This window comes from Mytilus californianus, unplaced genomic scaffold, assembly GCF_021869535.1.
Source record: "Mytilus californianus isolate M0D057914Y unplaced genomic scaffold, xbMytCali1.0.p SCAF_7, whole genome shotgun sequence".
NCBI classification, from domain to species: Eukaryota; Metazoa; Mollusca; class Bivalvia; order Mytilida; family Mytilidae; genus Mytilus; species Mytilus californianus.
The window spans coordinates 93716842-93736624 of NW_026262723.1; the positions used below are offsets into that span (position 1 = coordinate 93716842).

The following is a 19783-nucleotide window of genomic DNA, read 5'->3' on the forward strand; positions in this document are numbered from 1 at the left end:
TAAACCGAGATATTCGTGACGCTAATACAATAGAATGTATGAAAAATGCCGCGGCGATGCACGTCATCTATTTACTGTCCGTACTTGAGAAAAAAGAATATAACACCGATAATATCTTCCTCTACTGATCATCAAGACTACAGCTGTTGTATTGAATTAATGTACGATATTACAAATCCTTCTGGTAATAAATGTGGCGAAAAGACGAAGAACCGTTTGAGCACGTTTCTCTGACAAAAATAAACATTTAACACGTAAAGAGTTTTGATTATTTCTAAAGAGAAACCTTAGTTTTATAGTTATATCACTGATTTACCATGACTTGAAATGTGTGAATGACGCAAAATGAGCAATTATTTACGATTTTGTTTCTGCCTTGAACGTTATTCTAGTATGTCTTCTGTCTGGTAAAATATATATAAATTGCAAATATGTAGCAATAAAAATCATTAATCTTCGTATTGATGGAATGAATATTCATTTTTGTCTAAACGATGATTGAATATGTATTGGTTTCATGTTTTCACAGACGAACGCTTTTTTATTTAAAACTTTCGTTAAATTTTCAGCTGTTGCCGTCACGTGTCACCTAATGTTCTAGGCATACAGACATGCGCGTTCACGCATACAAAATTGACACGAGCAGTAAGGATTTTTAGTGTTGTTGTTTAGAACAATTATATCATTATATACGGCTTAGCATTGATCGCATAAACATCATTTTAACGATTTTGTTAGATGTCAGGATACGTGAGAATATAGTCTTTTGTCCTGTCTTGGGGGTTCCGCTCATACATAGTCGTTATTTAACCAACGCTTTGTCGATATTTTATCAATAATCATTACGACAAATGTACACCCAGACACGCAAAACTCAAGTTTATACCTATTTCAGTAATCTGAGAATAAATAATATTTGGAAGCATTCAGTGACTCGAGATATTTATTGATTATTACTATATAAACTAATATGCACGATTAAATAATTACGCTTTATTCGTAGCATCAAAAACAACACCCAAGCATTTGTAATTGATATTTTCATTAACTTGCCTTTTTTGTTCACAATGTATATGCGTGTTTGGTTGTATAATGAAGGGTTGGGGTTCCAGGCCGACTTTGCGTTTCGCTTCCGTAAGTTGTCAAACAGTTATAATAGCTTCGCGACAAATGTATACTTTTTCACGGATGCCGTGCTGCTTTTTTGTGTGTAATTGTATTCTTTGGGTTGATATAAAGAGAATTCTATCCAAATAAATGTTTGTCAGACTCAATGTCTTTTCATCGACAATGTTTTCATCTGCATTTTTTTTAAATATCAGTCAAGATTTAAAGATTTGGAATTTGCGTTCCGTTCCGGTTGACCTACTAATAATGAAAGTCATTGCAAGTTGTAATACTGATTTTCCAAGGGACCTTTCTGTCGTAACATTGTTGCATTGTGTGCAATGTCGCTCTCATTTCGATACTGCTTGCTATGGAACTTTTGTCGTATGGATTCAAGGAATCGGAAGATACGTTTCGACATTTTATCTAGGTTTGTTCAAGTTAAATTCTGAATTGCAGGAGAAATTTTTTTTTTATTACAAATGTTGTTTAATAATTGCCTTGCACTTGACCTATACATTGGATGTTTTATCACCCGGAAACGTCAACAATGTATTTCTATTGTTATTGTTGTAGCATTATACTTTCGAATGTATGGGCGTTTCCTTTTTTCCTAGAAACCATTCAATCTACTATACACGTATAGTGCCATACGGAAAAACGTTCTGACGTATGCGACGTATTGAAATCGTATCAATCAGATGATATATACTTTTAGATAAATAATTTTGACAAGGAAACGAATTGATATACTTCAAATTTGTTTCTAGGTAACCAAAATGAAATTTCCGTATAATCTATATTACATTCAGATAATATGGTCGTGAGGAATTAAAAGTCTACTCGTATGTTTTCCGCAACATTTGCACAGAAAATCGTAAAGAGAAGCGTTTATCGACTTGCCCGTAATTATGTCTGCTGAAACAATTCTAATATAGCGTACATTGTATAATGACTTCAATCTGTTGCGAAGTCATACTACGAAGATCGCATTTCATTTACGTTGCCGACAAGAGCAGCGACCCTTTGCAAACTTCTTTTAATTTCAAATTCTTTCCGTATGCAGAAATGCTTGGATAAATGCCAGTGAAATCGTGATAAATTAATCAATATATACTTTCCTAAACTCAATAAGTTTTATTGCTATCGTCTTTCGTCTATTTTATTTATTTTAAATAACAATGCCGCCACATCTTTTCGTGCTTAATCTATTTCCGACTTTGAAATAAAGGTCTCATTTATGTATTTAATTATTTATGTAACGCCCCTCGGTTACGGAAAAGCACACAAAAGCCATAAACTGTATTTTACGATAACGCTTTGTTATCGCATGCACAGCTAATCAACCTTAGCCAGGAAATATCGCGTGCAAGAGCAAGGCGTCTTATACAAGAAAATATACTAAAAAAATTCTCCCATGAAAAATTATTAATGTGGTGTTATGAATACGACGTATCAAATCTGGTAATGCGATTATAAATAAATTTTACATTTTTCTCTTGACATGCTTGAAAAGCGGATATCCTGACGCAAATGGTTTAAAACATGTACAATCGTAAATTTTAAATGACTTTTAAAATGTGACCATTTTTACTACGTAGATCGAATGATAACATTTCATACATGAAATATAAATATAGAAATGTGGAAAAGTCTGCATGCTAAGCGAGATGGAATTATATTATTGTTCTATTACCGCCTCTTCACCTTATTTTCGAAAACACTACTTCGTATGAACATAAATACAGAAATAAAAAAAAAGTAATTTATTGAATAAACGTGACGAAATTCATCCTGTTTAGAAAAAAATAATCTATATTTTAGTGCAAGATGTCGGTCCTTTAACACGCATATTACATATGCTTCAAATAGGGATCAATAATGACGGTTGACGGACGTACGTTAATAAATGCTTTTACAGATAAAACTTTTGTCGACATGAAACAAAACCCTACTTTTAATCTTCTTTCCCGTTCGTGACAAGCATTTTCGATTACAAAATTAGGATTAATCTTATACATACTCGCTATCTCGTCGATAACAAAAATATGTTCTCGGTTCAATATTGTAATCCCATACAAAGAACAGAAAGGATAAATATTTAGTCGATACAAGATAAAAGTATTTACAATTGTCTAAACTTTTCTTTGTTTACTTTTCATGACAATAAACACGTACACACACTTATTATCGCCTTCACCTATACCAATATTGTATTCATTTCCGTACTGACGGAAAATTATAAATTGTAGTTTAGCACGACAGATGGCATCTCTTTTTAGGAATACATGTAACAATATATAATGTTAATTAGTGTATACTTACAACGCTGTCTGTTGTAACTTTTATATAACCCTTTGAAAGAAGTAATTTAATGCTTTTTCCTTGGTGTCGGATTGAACGTTTCCAGTCTTTTGCCGTTTCCCTCCCGCTGACATATTGAAACTCATTTGGTGTCAACCATGAACCTTGAAAATTTATACACGGACCTTTACTTCCTTGCCACAATCTGTCAAGTGTTAATGTAGCCTTATTTGTTCCGCACTGTACATCTAATACTGTCTCTCCATCTTCAATAGAAGTAACAATATAATCTTCAGCATCTGCAACATTTACTTCTTCATTAATAGAATATTTTCCCGCCCTGTGCTTTCTCCTTCTCTTCATTGCTAGTTCACTTTTTTCAATGTTTTCCGTACCTTCAGTTTTAATTTTTCTCTTTTCCGTAAATGACTTCGCCTTCATAATATTTACATTGAAGTAGATTCCGTAGACAAATTGTAATATGATCCTTCAATGATCTTGCGTAAAATATAGCATAATCTCTAATTACTTTATTTTACGCAAATGTTCAACACACGCAAATCATGAATCTGTAACTTACTGAGATGGCCTCTTTGACATTTACATGTGTTGTATATATTTTCGTAGCGTCTCTTTTCCTCGTGTCTCCCAGTGCTGTTTAAATACGAACTCACTCCGCCTGTATATACAACAAAAGTGGCTTAGAAAGATTAAAATTGGGTCGTCATAAACCGCCAGTTAATGATATGCGATGATTAAACAAGGAACAAAACTCTAAATTGAGATGATATATACAAGCACAAACATCCTGCAGGCTTTTAATCGTCGTCAACGAATTGATTATCAATAAAAATAATTCACACTAACGCTAGCTTATCGCTCATGTCCAGAAAACTTTGAATAATGCACGCACCAGTACAGAATACATTTATATCCTGTACAAACAAAGAGACATGTACACGTGTAACATATTAAAAAGTTGGAAAAATCTATGAAATCTAAAACCAATCGTGTGATTGTTAAGGCAGAAAACCGTATCCGTTCTGCGTGAGTTACGGAAAAAATCTCTTATAAGTAATATAAAATAGTTCGTGTTAAGTTTTATCATCAATTGCCTATGTAATGCACAATGTTCAACAAATAGTCATAAAACGAAAGTATTTAAAATCGTATTGCTATTTGAAAGCGTTTTGCGGATATTATCTTTTCTGTATGTATAATTCGTGGTTCAGTCGGCATTCTATTGGTAATCTCCTACTGATTATTTAAGTAGACAATATCGCTTTCTTTCGTGTCGATTCTTTTGTTGTTAGAACCGTTTTTCTGATTATTTCTAAATCAATAAAAACTCACAATTCTAGCTCCATGTCGCGCCGGCATTTGTTATTGAATCCTCTGACGGAAAACATTCACTTAAAATTTATATCGGTTACAAAAAGTACGGATGATTAAAAACCCTTTACACGTCTCCGTTATATCTAAATGTAAAAAGTTTTTAAGTCCATCTCCCAGAGTCATGATGTTTTAAATCGCTCTTTATTCATAGTTTGACAACACACTTAGTTATGCGTGCTACGGAAATATTTTTCCGTGTTAATCTTGAATCAATCTTGTATTACGATACTACTTTAAATTAATACAATAAAAAGTCTATATGTCTAGATGAAAATACACACCCTATAAAGATTTAACGCAAATGTTGTTTATTTTTTTTTTGCTTAGAAAATATATAATATTCATATGAAGGCAGCCTTGCATGAATCAATATACGTGATCGAACACCGGTAATATGACTATAAAATTCCGTAAATGTACAAAGTTGATGTAATATAGAAATCTTTTATTAAACTATTTTGTCCTTGTTACGGAAAATCGTGTAAGGTATAATTTTACACGCCGTTTAAACGTAAACAAAACTATATTGTGTGATATAGCAAAAAGTTTCAATAGAATTTAATCAGTCAATTTGATACAAAAATAACAACGACGGAAAACGATCTCCTACTTCTAGATCAATACAGTGGACTAAAATATCCCACTTTTAGATGTATAATTTACAATAAAAACGATAAAATGACAACTAACGTGAAATTACCAAAGTACGAATACATTGCATACAATTGATTAATAGCTACATACTATTTTACTTATATTATCACATGGATTGAATACCAGCTTGTATAATTAATAAATACAGAACCTTACTTCAATTGTAATGTAATATAATTCACTCAATTATCTTTAATTGGTTTTGTTTTTGAATAGAGCTCTTACAATTATCAATAGCTAGGTTATTTCTGAAGTCAAGCCGATATTTCGTAAGGAAAAGAGGCGAGATCGTTTCTCTTTCTCTCGGAGCAAAAACAATTGAGAGAGAGGGATAGAGAGATTCTTTTGAGCTAGTTCTGAAGATTGCCAATAGGCATGCATATACGTTAAGGGGATGTCAAAAAGAATTCTATTCATTTTCCTATATATTGATATTAATTACTGTTCGAGTATCTTATTTTGATCAGAGACCATGTGTCTATTAACGATATTTTAACTGACATTTTTACGCGGTCTCAGTTCAGTGACGGATCCCGGGGGGGGGGGAGTGTTAGACATAGAGAGCGTACGCCCCCTTTGATCGCCCAACACATAATAAATGTCATGTTTTTCATGATTTATATAAATTTTTGGTATAAAATCGTAAGAAAATAATTTAAAAAAAGCGCTTAATCTTCAGTTATCGGAAACTACGCCCCCCCCCCCCCCCTTTTCAAAAGTCCTGGATTCGCCCTTGTGCCTTCACATCTTCATTTATATATCGGATCGTTTTCTCATTTTTATTATTGAAAAGTGGAATGTTTATTTTATCAATCTACATGGTTTGTAGAAGGTTGTATTTATCTTGTCATTTTGTAATCCTTTTCCGTGATCCGTTTATTAACATTTCCCGCTATTATTATTCGCCATAATTGACGTAATATTACAAGTCTTACTATCTGTCTCGAATGTTGTATACTTTTATTATCTATTTTAGTTAAATTTCACGCATATCTTAGTTTGTTTGACAAAGTACTTAAACATTTTAAATTAACGTTCATAAATCTATGTGTTCACTCTATATGTTTTTAAAATTTACAGTATTTAAATAAAGTTTTTACGTCAATCGTCCGTTGAATATAAAAGCCATTCACCCCTAACGACTTTACGAAAGGCGAAATGACACGAAATTATGTTTTCTGTAATGTAATATTTCATTGTATGTGAATAATATTTGTAAATGAATAACTTAAGACGAAAACATAGAAAAAAATATGCCATCTACAGGTATTTTTTTACTTTTCACAATTTCTATATCCATTTCATTAATATGAGGAATATTTTAATCATTTTTTTGTCAGGTAAAAAACTAAACATGTCAATATGGGAACTGTTTGTTGTTCAATCTAAATTTCTTGCCGATTGTTTTTATTAAGTTCTTTAATCATAATATTGAATTTCCGTTTTGTGATCTTTCTTTTTACACAAGTAGGGATTAGTGTCAAAACATATATCCGTTCATATACCTGCATACACTTTCAGGCGTGCAAGTATATTTCTTGAAAAATACTAATCAGAAAAAATGAAATATGAGGTATTAAACATTTAACACAAACACATCCCCGCACAGACAAACAATTGCCCTTCTTCGTTATTAGCGACTAAGAGAAACATAATATATACAAAAATAAAACAGCAACAAACAAACAATATCCTTCGACATGATATATTCTTACAGCATACTAGTACGACTGTCGTGAATAAGACAGTTCCTAGTATTTTCGCCTGCATGAACGTAAATAAAACAACATCAAATCAATCCAAACATGCACATGGACAGTTACTTTCAAGTAGAAAACTGAGTAGAAGTCACGCTAAACCCGTTTATCTATGCGGGATGTATAAATAAGCAGATAAGTCCAATCTGCATGGTTAAAGAACTTTATTGGGGTTCGTAAGTAGCCTGGCACAGAAATTGAAATTCCTATCCTATCCAACATACCCTTAGTTTCCGGTGGCAGTCTAAATTTCTTTTCCTGCTTCCGTTCTACCCTCTTTACAGAACTTACCTATCATATATATATATTATATCTTATATAATTTTTTCCTTTTCTGCGCAGTACCGGCTATTCTAGACGATCCGGTTCATATTAAATTTGCTGGTTGGTCCTTTTTATAGACTTCTATATATATATATTATATAAACAAGTCTAAATTGAAAACAACGTTCAAACCTATGATTGCGTTGGATAAAAACCGCAATTTTTATACGTGTGCATGCAAAACAAATTTCTTGTTAGAGGGGTCTAAATACAGCACAAACAACATTTTCCAAAAGACCAAAAAGTGAAAAAGTATATTTTAACAAAACGCATTTGACTAACTGGTCGAACAACAAATGTTCTTAAATCCTGCTGACTGCCATTGGCGATTGCCAAATAAACGGATCACCGATGTAATAAATGGATCTTAATTTTAAATTTAATACTAAACAGAAAACAATAAACTTGCGGAAAAGATGATATACCGCAAACAAAAGGTGCAAAGGTTTTTGTACACCATATCCGGATTTCGACAAATAATGTCTCTTCAGTGATGTTAGGAATCGAAACGGTATTTGGAAAGCCCAACGATTTACCTCAATTTAGGATAGACTCTTATATTTTGAGGAGTCAAAATAGGATGAACGGATCATATAAACCCTAAGGCAAATATAATACAAGCCCAAACGAAAAAAATATAAACAAGTCTAAATTGAAAACAACGTTCAAACCTATGATTGCGTTGGATAAAAACCGCAATTTTTATACGTGTGCATGCAAAACAAATTTCTTGTTAGAGGGGTCTAAATACAGCACAAACAACATTTTCCAAAAGACCAAAAAGTGAAAAAGTATATTTTAACAAAACGCATTTGACTAACTGGTCGAACAACAAATGTTCTTAAACCCTGCTGACTGCCATTGGCGATTGCCAAATAAACGGATCACCGATGTAATAAATGGATCTTAATTTATATATATATATATACATATATATACATTGTAGTTATTGTTAATTTGTTCTCGTCACAAATAAGCAATAACAATTTGCCACTGAACGTTAAGCAAACAACAATCAATCAAATATTCAACGAATAATTAGAAAATTGTCAAAATCAAAAGAGAGCTCGTCTTCATAGATATAAGCACTGTTTAAAATTTCACAAAGATCCATTTATAATGATAAGCAAACTTGTCTTGTCGTTGGGCGTGGTTGTGCGGACGAGCGGTCAGATAGACGTACGGAACGACAATGACATACGTCTACGGGGTATAAAACTGTGAACAGATCTCCCTTATTTTTAACTACCTATCAAATGCCTCGACCAAACAATATTATTTGGATTAAAAAAAAAATGAAAAAAGACGACGTGCACATTGGCATACTATTTATCAAGATTCTGCGGTAATTAAGTCCAACTATTCGGTGTGAGAGGAGAAGCTATTACTTGATACATAATTTCATTTGATTCGGAAAACTTTGTGTTTTGTACCGCAAAACTGAAAAATTATTAAGATAGAAAAAATTAAAATGTGCAAAATTCCAGCAAATTCTCCAAAAGATTTTTACTAGGTTTTACCTAAAAAGAGTTAAAAATCTACGAGTGGTTGCAAACACAAGATGTCAACCCTCTTGAAATGTTTTACAAAGATTTGTTTTGCTATGGGAACCCCAAACCCATTAGAATATACAAACACGTACACATGAAAAAAAGACAGGACAAAATATTTTTCAAATTGTTCATATGCGCTGATATATACAACTGTTTGAGAAAAATTAATTACGATACATCACGTGTCGAAACCACGCAACAAGCACTTACAATGGATCACGACGTAAACAAAATATGCTTGTATTGCGCATTATGTTATTATATTATTAGAAATTTCTCTTACATTATTACATACTAACGGTCTAGACAAATTAATACCATTAATTGATCATATCATGAAATTGTGACGCATCTTCCTAAACACGGATTGCATTCCCTTATTTTACTAAGTTCAATTAAAACCCCTATTTCAGAAATGGTGCGGACATATGTCGACGTTCTCTAGTTAATTGACAGGGTGTTAATCTCTCATTTATTGTTTTGTATGTTAACGGTTAGTGCCCTAAGAATATAATCCATAACACAAAAATCTATAGGTATTCGTTAGCAAAATATTTCTTATAGGAAACTGCATTTTATACATACAATGTACCCATACTACCCTTTCTAAAGTTATAGTATCATTTGGTCAAATTTAAAACGTTTACCTTGATGCAGAGTGTCGGGAAATCTAGAGCTATATTCATTAGACAGCTTCTTTGGGAATTAATAGGTGACCAACTGACCTTTTTGATGTTTTTCTTTAGTTGAAATACAGTTACATGTCCGTCATCTTTTTGAACGTATTGATTCACATTTCTTACCCGGTTATCGTACGGTACGCATTTGATATAAGTAACAGAATTACGTCAGTAATCAACTTAACATAACATCAGAAATAGAAGAAAAAATCTTTTACACGTATCCTATATAGTCTCTCTCTCTTGATCTCGATTTAGACAAAATATAATTTTTATTCTTTCAAACATTTATAAAAGCGGAATATCGAAATAATATTTCGCAATTATCAGTCAGTTTGGTTCCATTTTGCCAAAATAAGCCCCAGGTGCGGATCCAGGATATTAGATAAAGGGGGCCCCTGCGATGCCTACGTTTGGGTTGATACTTGTAAAAAGTCTATGCATTTATTATATAGTAAGTAAATTATTTATTATAGTGACATGTGTAAATATGTACAGATTATAAACATACAATATATTATAAATATCAATATTAATACACCCGGCCCAATGGACCTATAAGTCACCTCAAATGAAATTAAATAATTATAAAACAATTTATTATATATGCAGCTCCATAAGGAGAAGGCGCCTCCTGGCCCACTAGATCCGCCTCTGAGCCCAACAAAATAGCTAATGGCTTGCATCTGAATGCCCGGAATCTGAGGAAGTCTATGTCACTTCACTTTACATCAATTTATGGATTATAAATACATAATCGGAGAAGAACTTGCTTAAGACTGTGTTGTAGAAAGCATCTTAAGATAATATTTTTATTTGGCCTCTTCATTTCAGAGAAGACGTTTTTTCAATGGGATCTCCCTAAATAACTCTCTCCTACGTCATTTGGTCTCTGACGGGGAGTTGTCTCATTGGCAATCATAACACATCTTCTTAATTTTATATCTCCTAAAAGGATCACTTATGTAACAATAATCCACAGTGGGGAAATATTGGATAATGATCAGGATCACACGATTTGCATTTGGAAGTAAACAGCTCCTGCAAATGACCTTACCATATAAGTTCGAATAGACACAATCAATCATTTAAGTATAAAATGCTTTTTAACAACAGCCACGCTAGTTGCATAGGTTAAAATGGAGAGAGGATAATCATTTTAAGCAATTTTAAACGAGGTGAAAGACTTATTTTCTTTATAGTGGATTCTAAAGAACAATATAGCTGCAGAGAAAATAGTCAAAATCTATGGTTTTAGCCTTTTGATAATAACTTCCAAAAATTGCTTAGATGTGGTTAGGTCTGCTTCATATCTTGACTTACATCTAGACATTGACAGTGAATTGAACATAGATATTTCTATTTTCACATTGTGAGCTTTCCATTTTTATCTAGCAACATTCCAGAAGCACCCATCCTCCTGAACATGCATGCAATATTTGCCACTGGACGTTAAGCAACCAACAATCAATCATCCAGAAGCACCTCTATATGGTATATATATCTACCAGTTGATATGATATCCCATGGATTGCGAATCATACCAGGATTTCCATGATACATGACATCTTTTTTACTTGGAAGCTAATGAATCAAGGGTTCCTAATGGTAAATTTGAAATCATCTCGTCGACAGCTGAAGTTAGTGATTATAAAATCTGGAGACGACAGTTTTGGAACAACGATATGCATTTCATCATTAAAGAGGACAACATTACTGTACTACAAGAATGAAACATATTTTATTGATTAAGAAATAACAAAATTACGTAACTATGATAAATCTTAATTGTGATAAACATCACTGTACCTATAAAACATCTGTGGTTATTTGTTTTCCAATTTCAAGTTTTTATAGCATACATAAATGATATAAAGGTTTTGAAAATGAATAACCAGCTCAATATTTTCAGGAGCGATAAAAAAATATCCCGGACAAAAATAATATTCACGGACTACAATTTTACAAATGTAGGTTATTCTACATAACGAAACGAAAACTCGATCTATAACTCATCATTATACACATATGAACGAAACATTAGCTCACAATGTACAAGCAAAACCGGAGAATTGTCGGATATTGGAAGGACAGACATTGGATGGCAGGGGTAAACATTTTTCGTCAATTCCGACGAAAAATGGGGACTTGGGAGTGCTAACAAGACAGTTTGAACACAATTTATGTTTCTAGTATATTAACTCCGTTTTTGTTTTATTAGATCAGCACTCATTCCCAAATTTGACTGAGATTTTGTCATCTTAAACATCTAAATTTATTGGTCAAAATCTAGTTAGAAATGTAAACGTGAGAGTGCTTATTAAACAATGTTGCACATCATTTATATTTCAATAGGGCCATACCTCCCGTAAAATTATAAAACAGCACATATGTTCGATGATATAATTGTTGACATAAATCCGTCATTATTTGGTCATAATTAGTCGAGAAATGGAGAAGTGACAATTCTTAGAAGACAACGTTCCTCGTGATTAACATCGCAAGGGCGATAACTGCCGGAAAAGTTTTCAATCGTAATCGATTTTCAAAGTCGACTGAGATGTTTTTGATATTAATCTTGAATTTTTCGTCGTAGTTTGTCGACAAATGCAGACACGAGAGTGCGTAGAAGACAGTGTTCGATAAAGGCACACTTCAAATTGCCGTAAGTCCCGTAACCCTTCATCCCGTAACCCGTCATCATCTGAACCCTTTTCGGACTTGATTGAGATTTAGCCATTAGAAACCTTGCGTAAAATGTTAATACGAATAGTAAAATTGACAGAGAAATATATGCGTGACAATGCTTTACAAGGCGGAAGGACGATCACCAGGATGCCGGCATTTCTATGTCCATCACTTCGCCGACCAATAAGTAATTTATAAACCCTCACATTGAGACAGTATTATGGAATTGAACTGACAGAGGTATTCTTCAATCATTTCATCATTACGACAAAAAAATAGATACTTTTATAACTTGTTTTCGTTACTGTAACGAAAACAAACCACGCGGAGAACATAAAGGTAGAGGGTACATAATTGTTCTGTTGTAATACAAACCTAGTTTGGCTCAAACGTTTCATTTAGTACATCCTTAATTTTTCAATGGCAATCAAGTTGAAAAACGAAAGATAAAGTTCTGTAAGAAATTATTTTCTTAATAGACAACTTATGCCCTAGAAATCGCTTTGTATTTGTTTGTGGGAAACAAGTATGCCTATTAAGGCAACAGTAGTTTACTGATGTTCAAATCTCATAAATTCATTAAGAAGACAAATCAAGGTAACAAACAAAACAGAGGTTATCACACGTACTTCAAAAGGAACGAAACCGGATGCGTCGACAGGGTAAGCGTCTCCTGTAAAGTATGCATCCCCTTGCAATGCAAATCTGCGTCATACTGTCCAAATCGGGAATAGGACACAATCATTAAAATAATAGATTAAACGACAAATCTGGTATCTGAAGATCTAAAACTGCGAAAACATGTGGCTAGTGAGCTGAGACTAAGACACATGAGCGTCTCCTGTTATGCATGCATCACCCGCCATTTAAATCCACAATCAGTCAAAGTATCACAATCGGGAATAGGACACAATCTTTAAACTTATAGAATATACGAATATTCTCGTATCTAAAGATATAAGACTGGAAAACATGTCGCTAGAAAGTTGAGACACGGACGTATCATATCGGTCTATTCGTGATGGTGATCGTAAAACTTTTGAAGTGTCGATTTCAGTTGTTCTTCCTCAAAACTCTGTTTGAGCAGTTTTTGTGTAAGGGTCGCTTTTGTGTAAGAATCACACCCCTGCTAATGAAGTCCGCATAGTTTGAGGATACACGAGCGAAACGTGTCAATTGCAATATGTAAACGATAAACGATGGGACAGAGGGTATGTTACTGCTGATGAATGGGAAGTTGACAATTGGAATTTTAAAGTCATAATGTTTGTCATAGATGTTCGTTTGAAGTCGTCCATCCATGTCAATATCGAGGAAAAGATCAAGATACGAAGTAAACCCTCCAGTTTCGGTAGCATCCTTGATCGCAAGTTCATTGGATATAGGAGATGCAAACACTCACCGAAATGTGGGTTATTGAGTGACAAGTCATCATCAATATATCTGAATGTGAAATTAAAACACTTTGGAATATGTTTTTTTGTTATCTTTGAGAAGATTTTGTATAAAATCTACTGCATATGATTAAAAAAACAAGTCGGCCAGTATAGAGGTGCGAGGTAAGTGCCCATTAAAATACCGACCGAATGTTAAATATCAATACACCTAACTGAACAAATATGTTGTCGACCAAAATGTCCAGCACTTTGGTGATATCATCCTCAGTGTAATTTTTTTTCGAATCAGTGTGGTTCTACACAAAGTAAGATTTTTCATGACCTAAACAAAACATTAGTATCTACGATTCCTATTTTAGTAGACAAAGCTCTGTTGAAAGAAACGATATATAGAATCTTTTAATTGAGCATGATGGCATCTATGGCAGATAAGAAGTGTTGAATACTTCAGGGCTGTTTATAAGAATTAAATGCTTAAGTAAATTGTTAAAATCATGAGGTACTTTTTTTTACTTTATAAATTTCCATGAAAGAAGTTAGGTTTTGTGTTATTCAATTTATAGTATTTTGATGGTTTCTGTAACTACACAAAATACACTGCTCTCAGTAGGTATACCATGTGGTGTCATGTGCAGAACCCGAATATAACACATTGACTTAAGTATCGTCATTAAATTTTTAATGTATTTAAAGGTATACGGTTCTAATAAATGCATAACCATTTTAGGATGTCGCTTTAATGTTCTCATCTGTACTATTCTATACTAAAATGTTTCTGATCAATTTAACGATGAACTTTAAAGACGTATATAACTTATATATAAATACGATTTAAACTACTCAAATGCAGCTAATAAATAATTATAAACAAATGAACTTATCCAGGAAAACTTTTCAAAACAGTCTTTTTGTGTCTGATCATTGAAAGTATTTTTGAAAAGGGAATTCAATCATTGTTCAAGATAATAAAACTTGGTTAAGAATTACAGATGTTATTTCAATATCTAAGTGTACATTAGAGGCAACAGTAGATTACCGATGTGTAAATCTTGTAAATTCATTTTGAAGATACAAATCATGGTAAAAAATAAACAAAATATGTGTCAATCACATGAACTCACATAGAAATGGACAAGATAAGCAGGAGAATTCACACTATTTGGATTCGAGGGTTACTGATGAGTCTTTTGTAGACGAAACGCTCGTCTGGCGTTCGCAATCTATCTGTTAATTAACAGTCGGACAAAACATTGATTAACAAGGTTGGAAAACCAAATGATTATATAATAATATAATAAGACGTGCTAGTAAAAGGGCAATCTCTACACATCCCTCCGCACTATTTCCTACTCATTCTCTTATGCTCCTACCTCCCATCCTCTTTATGGCATATACCGATCTTGAGATTTGTTTCGCCTGCACTTTTTTCTTGACTTTCATTGACTGATGAGTTTGGTTTATTCCTTACTTAGATATCTCCCGCCTCTTTTTGTTCAAACTTTCTCTCAAATCACGTCCCCTTCATTTTATTTCTGTCATTTTGTAGTCCCTTCATAAAGGACCTGAAATTCTTTTTAAAAGAACAGAAACATTTTCTACGTTGTAAAGTAGATTAAATAATTATGAAAAAACTGACAACTTACATGCAATTTAATGTAAGAAATGCAATACGGCCTGAATGTAAATTATATTTTTACCACAACAAAAGTAATCAATAGACTTGTTTCGTCTGACCTATTTTTTAACATTATAATGAATAAACATCATGCAAATTGTTAATCTCGCAACACGTGTCTATTAATAAATTAGAGGCTCCTCGGGGCCTGATTCGCCCACCTGATAAATATATGCAACATTGCAACCTTCAGAAACAGTGGCAGCCATAACGGTTATACTTTCCAATGTATCAGAGAAAAAAATCAAAGGTAAAACAGCAATTTAAGGTCAAAATTGATAATTTCAGTTATGCTGACTTATTTGTAGGATGTTCTTGCTAATGATTTGTGCTTTTATTAGTATCTATATATTATGATTTAAAGGTAACTGCCAAAAAGGCAAATAGAGTAAACCATGATCAATTAAGGGCAATGACTCTAATGATAATATAAAAATATGGAGATATGGTATGAAACAACTATTCACAAAGATTAATAGCCAAGGATGTAAACAACTTTTGCCTTTATTTAAGCCTGGTATCTCTAATGAGTTTATTCTTAAGATATTATCAAAATGCAAAAACGATGGTTAACTAGCCATTAAGGGACAATAACTCTTTATCAGGAGTCAACTGATTATTTCGCATATTTTACTTCTATGTAAAACCTGTCTTAAAGCTGGCAAGTGTACAGTTTCCCTCTGTCTATTATAATGTTGAATATAAACCCTCCCCAAATTTAACCAAACAAAAAACAAAACAAATTGTCATTTAGGGGCAATAACCAATATAAGGATATACAAATAAGGGTGTGTGGTATGATAGCCATTGAAACAACTATCCATCATAGACCATAAGACAATATTGTCAACAACTATATATAACAATACGGTCTTCAACAATGAACAAAACCCTAAAGTACATTAAGCTAAAAAAAGACCTTGGGAAACAAAAAAAAACGTGAATCAATTCAAAAAAGAAATTTAATGGTCTCATAACATTTAACAAAAACCCATAATGACAGACAGCAACATACAAAACCAGTAGACTACAGACTTGAAACAGATAGAAAAATATAAAGAATGTGACTAGGTTAAACAATATCAATTAAGCATTTAAGCAAGATATTTGAATATTGGTCTTTATCGGTATTAAAATTGGTTTTATTTTAGTTTATAGTTTGGTACGAAACATGTATTGAATATTGAAAAATACAAAATAAAGAAGTCAAATGAGTCAATCATCAGTCATTTATATTAGGTATTATGTATTGTAAAATATTGTATATAATATTTATATTGATTCAATTGATCTCTCCGGTATAATTGATACAACTGACTCAAATGAATTATGGATGTCAACCTAGTCAATTCTTTTCTGTCCCATATTTTCGAGTTGAATTAACTAAGTTGATAAAATGGATTTGATTGATACCCTGTTGTGCAATTGATACAACTGACTCAATTGAACTCAGTTCAGTCGCAATGTCAATCGAGTCAATTCTTTTATATATATATTCTTAGGTTCATATGAACTCGGGATGTCAAACTAGTCAATTCGTCTTCATTTATATTTTCAAGTCCAATCGACTCAATTGGTCCAATTGTTCCCTATAGTACTATTGTTACAATCAACTTAACTTAGCTAGGGATTTAACCAAGTCATTTTTTCCATTTACAATTTCAAGTTGGATTGACTCAATTGATTTAATTGATATCCATAAAATCGACTGAATTGATCTAGGGATGTCAGATTAGTCAATTCTTTTGAAGTTCCATTGACCCAGTTTAAGTTACATAAAGAATGGACTTGTTTGACGGCGTGGTTTCATTTGAACAACAAAGATCAATGGTGTCAATCGAATCAGTTTTAATAAAGGAAAACATTCTGTGACTTGTTTGACTTCGAGATTTCAATTGAAACAATTGTATTAATCGAAAGTCCCAAGATTAATTGAATCAATTGTATCAATTTAAGTAGAGGAGGCTATAAGGTAAGATGTTGTAATGATATGATTGTATACTTTTTCAATATACTGGAAGCGTACAGTTTTTTTTGGCACATTTTTGGCTGATATGTGGGCCGGACCGAACGAACAGGTACTTAATGTTTATTTTTAATCTTAGAAATGGACATAATATGAGTCATTTCAATAATTTCTGAATTTTCTGGAAATGTGATATGCGAATATCTATTCATTTAAGTGAGAATAAAATAACAGTGTTTTTTTTTCATTTTTCATAATAGGATAAAAGAGCATCTTTAATTACCTGGCGACACTCTTTCCAATTAACTTTCGATGGTCTGTTAGTCTTTCAGGTGATCCAAAATTCGATGTTTCAGTCTCATGTTGAAGCAGGATTATTTACTTTACCGTCGTCTGATGTAACTAATTTTAAATCAAACTTCTACTGGTTTTTATACGTGTACGAAATGAAAGGTAGCTAGCTCTATTTTATCTTAATAAAGAATATAAAGATTTGGACAGTGGAGTCATTAAATCATTCGATAAGTTGATACATTTTTTTGCTGTTGTATTTTAGGAAAATGCTTTTATGATCTTTAGGGTTATCAATACGATGGTTACAAACAAATTTAACGTTACGCGTACTCTCATGGAATGGACAAAACAATATTACACTCTATGAAAACACCATGTAATTTACAAGTGGTACTTCCTTTAGTTTGTGTAATAATTGATGCCTACTACAAGTCTTAAATATAGATAACAAATTATTAAGGGTAAAATTAGTTCCTCTTTCAATTCGTTTAGTATTGTTAATACGTTAACCGAGGGACCTTTGATTATCAACAATATTCGTAATATCAATGGACGAAGTTTAAGAGGTATTCCCCTGTCCCCTGATTTTGCCATTTAGACCGAAATAATAATTAAAGCTAAACTATAACTTATCTTAAGGGAGCTACCATTTGATTTTTAGAGGGGGGGGGAGGGGGCTAGGATGAAATTTAAAAAAAAAAGGCAGGACAGGAGTTTTGAGTAAAAAAAAGGCAGGATGAGCAACTTGGCAAAATAAAAGGCAGGATGACAATTTATGTAAAAATAGTCAGGATAAACTAATAAAAAAAAAAGGCAGGACCGAATAGGGTGAAAAATAAAAAGGCAGGACAGAGATGACAACTATATAAAAATGCAGGACAACATTATCATCCTAGCCTTACCCCCCCCCCCCCCCCCCCATAAAAATCAAATGGTAGCTCCCTAAATCTACTACATAAACATAATATAATTTCTCTCTTTTGTGTTATCCTTTATACTATTTTATATACAATTTAAGAAATGTTTCTCTCCAGTTTAATTAATGACCTTACCATGCATGTGTAAGGATGTATTTGATTAAACGATTCATGTTTTAACAACATGCATGAACGTACAAAAGGGCTTATAAAATGTTGTATATAAATGATTATTAACAATTAAAAAATTTTTACTTGTTAACACGATCGTGAGGAGCTATATTATCAAAAGGGATCTAAAACAAACATGGAAAACACATAAGAAAAATGAAAACGGAAGCATTATCTTTTAAAAGATCAAACATTGGTTTAAAATCCAAACACCGATCGAAATATGTAAACTACAGTGTGCTGGAAGGGATTATATCTTGTGCAAGGGGCTCCAAAAATAATTAACAAAGAAGGGTTGCATGGATAGGGGAGAATATACATACCTCTCCGCTCTTTGTACTACTCCCTCTACCCTTTCTCACACATTCCGTCTCTTTTATGAAATATCACTATTTTCGTTCCTTCCATTTTGCCGTCTCCGTCATAAGGGAAATAAAAAAACAAATGTTTAAATGAAAATAAAGAAAATCAGTTTTTGTATATATTGGTTTTAGTCTACACTGTCAAGTGAAATTGGAAAATTCTTAGAGAAATCTTACATGCAACTAAAAGAGATAAATTCAGTATAACGTATTTATTATATTACTTTGTAAAACGATAAAATTAATCAATAGATTTGTTTTGTCTGACCTATTTTTTATCTCGTGAGATTCACACCATCAGAATTTTTAAACCTTATCATAATAGTAAATATAGTTTTGTCGTTTAATTTATGCGTCGCAACAACAAATTAAAAGTGACTGTTCTCATGATGTCATATGCTCTGTCTGAGCAAAAGTGTGGTCAGGTGATTAATAACAGGCACAACATGCATTGACTAACTAGTCCGAAGACATGATTTATTACAATGACATGACATTCATCGTCATCCTTAAGACAGACCGATTGTGATAAAATCTGC

General features: G+C 32.6%; 1 protein-coding gene across 4 annotated transcripts in view; it reads right to left on the reverse strand.

Moving 5' to 3' along the window:
* Nucleotides 1-19222, reverse strand: part of LOC127708653 (uncharacterized) — a 30519-nt gene extending 11297 nt beyond the window's left edge. The window contains exons 1-2 of one of the 4 annotated variants that reach the window (XM_052213716.1): nt 19206-19222; nt 3433-4090 (exon numbers count right to left, since the gene is read on the reverse strand). In XM_052213716.1, coding sequence (XP_052069676.1) covers nt 3433-3852 — 420 coding nt within the window. In that variant the 5' untranslated portion in view covers nt 3853-4090; nt 19206-19222. The other 3 variants (XM_052213715.1, XM_052213714.1, XM_052213713.1) reach the window with 3 other exon arrangements.
* Between the last annotated feature and the right edge of the window lie 561 nt (nt 19223-19783).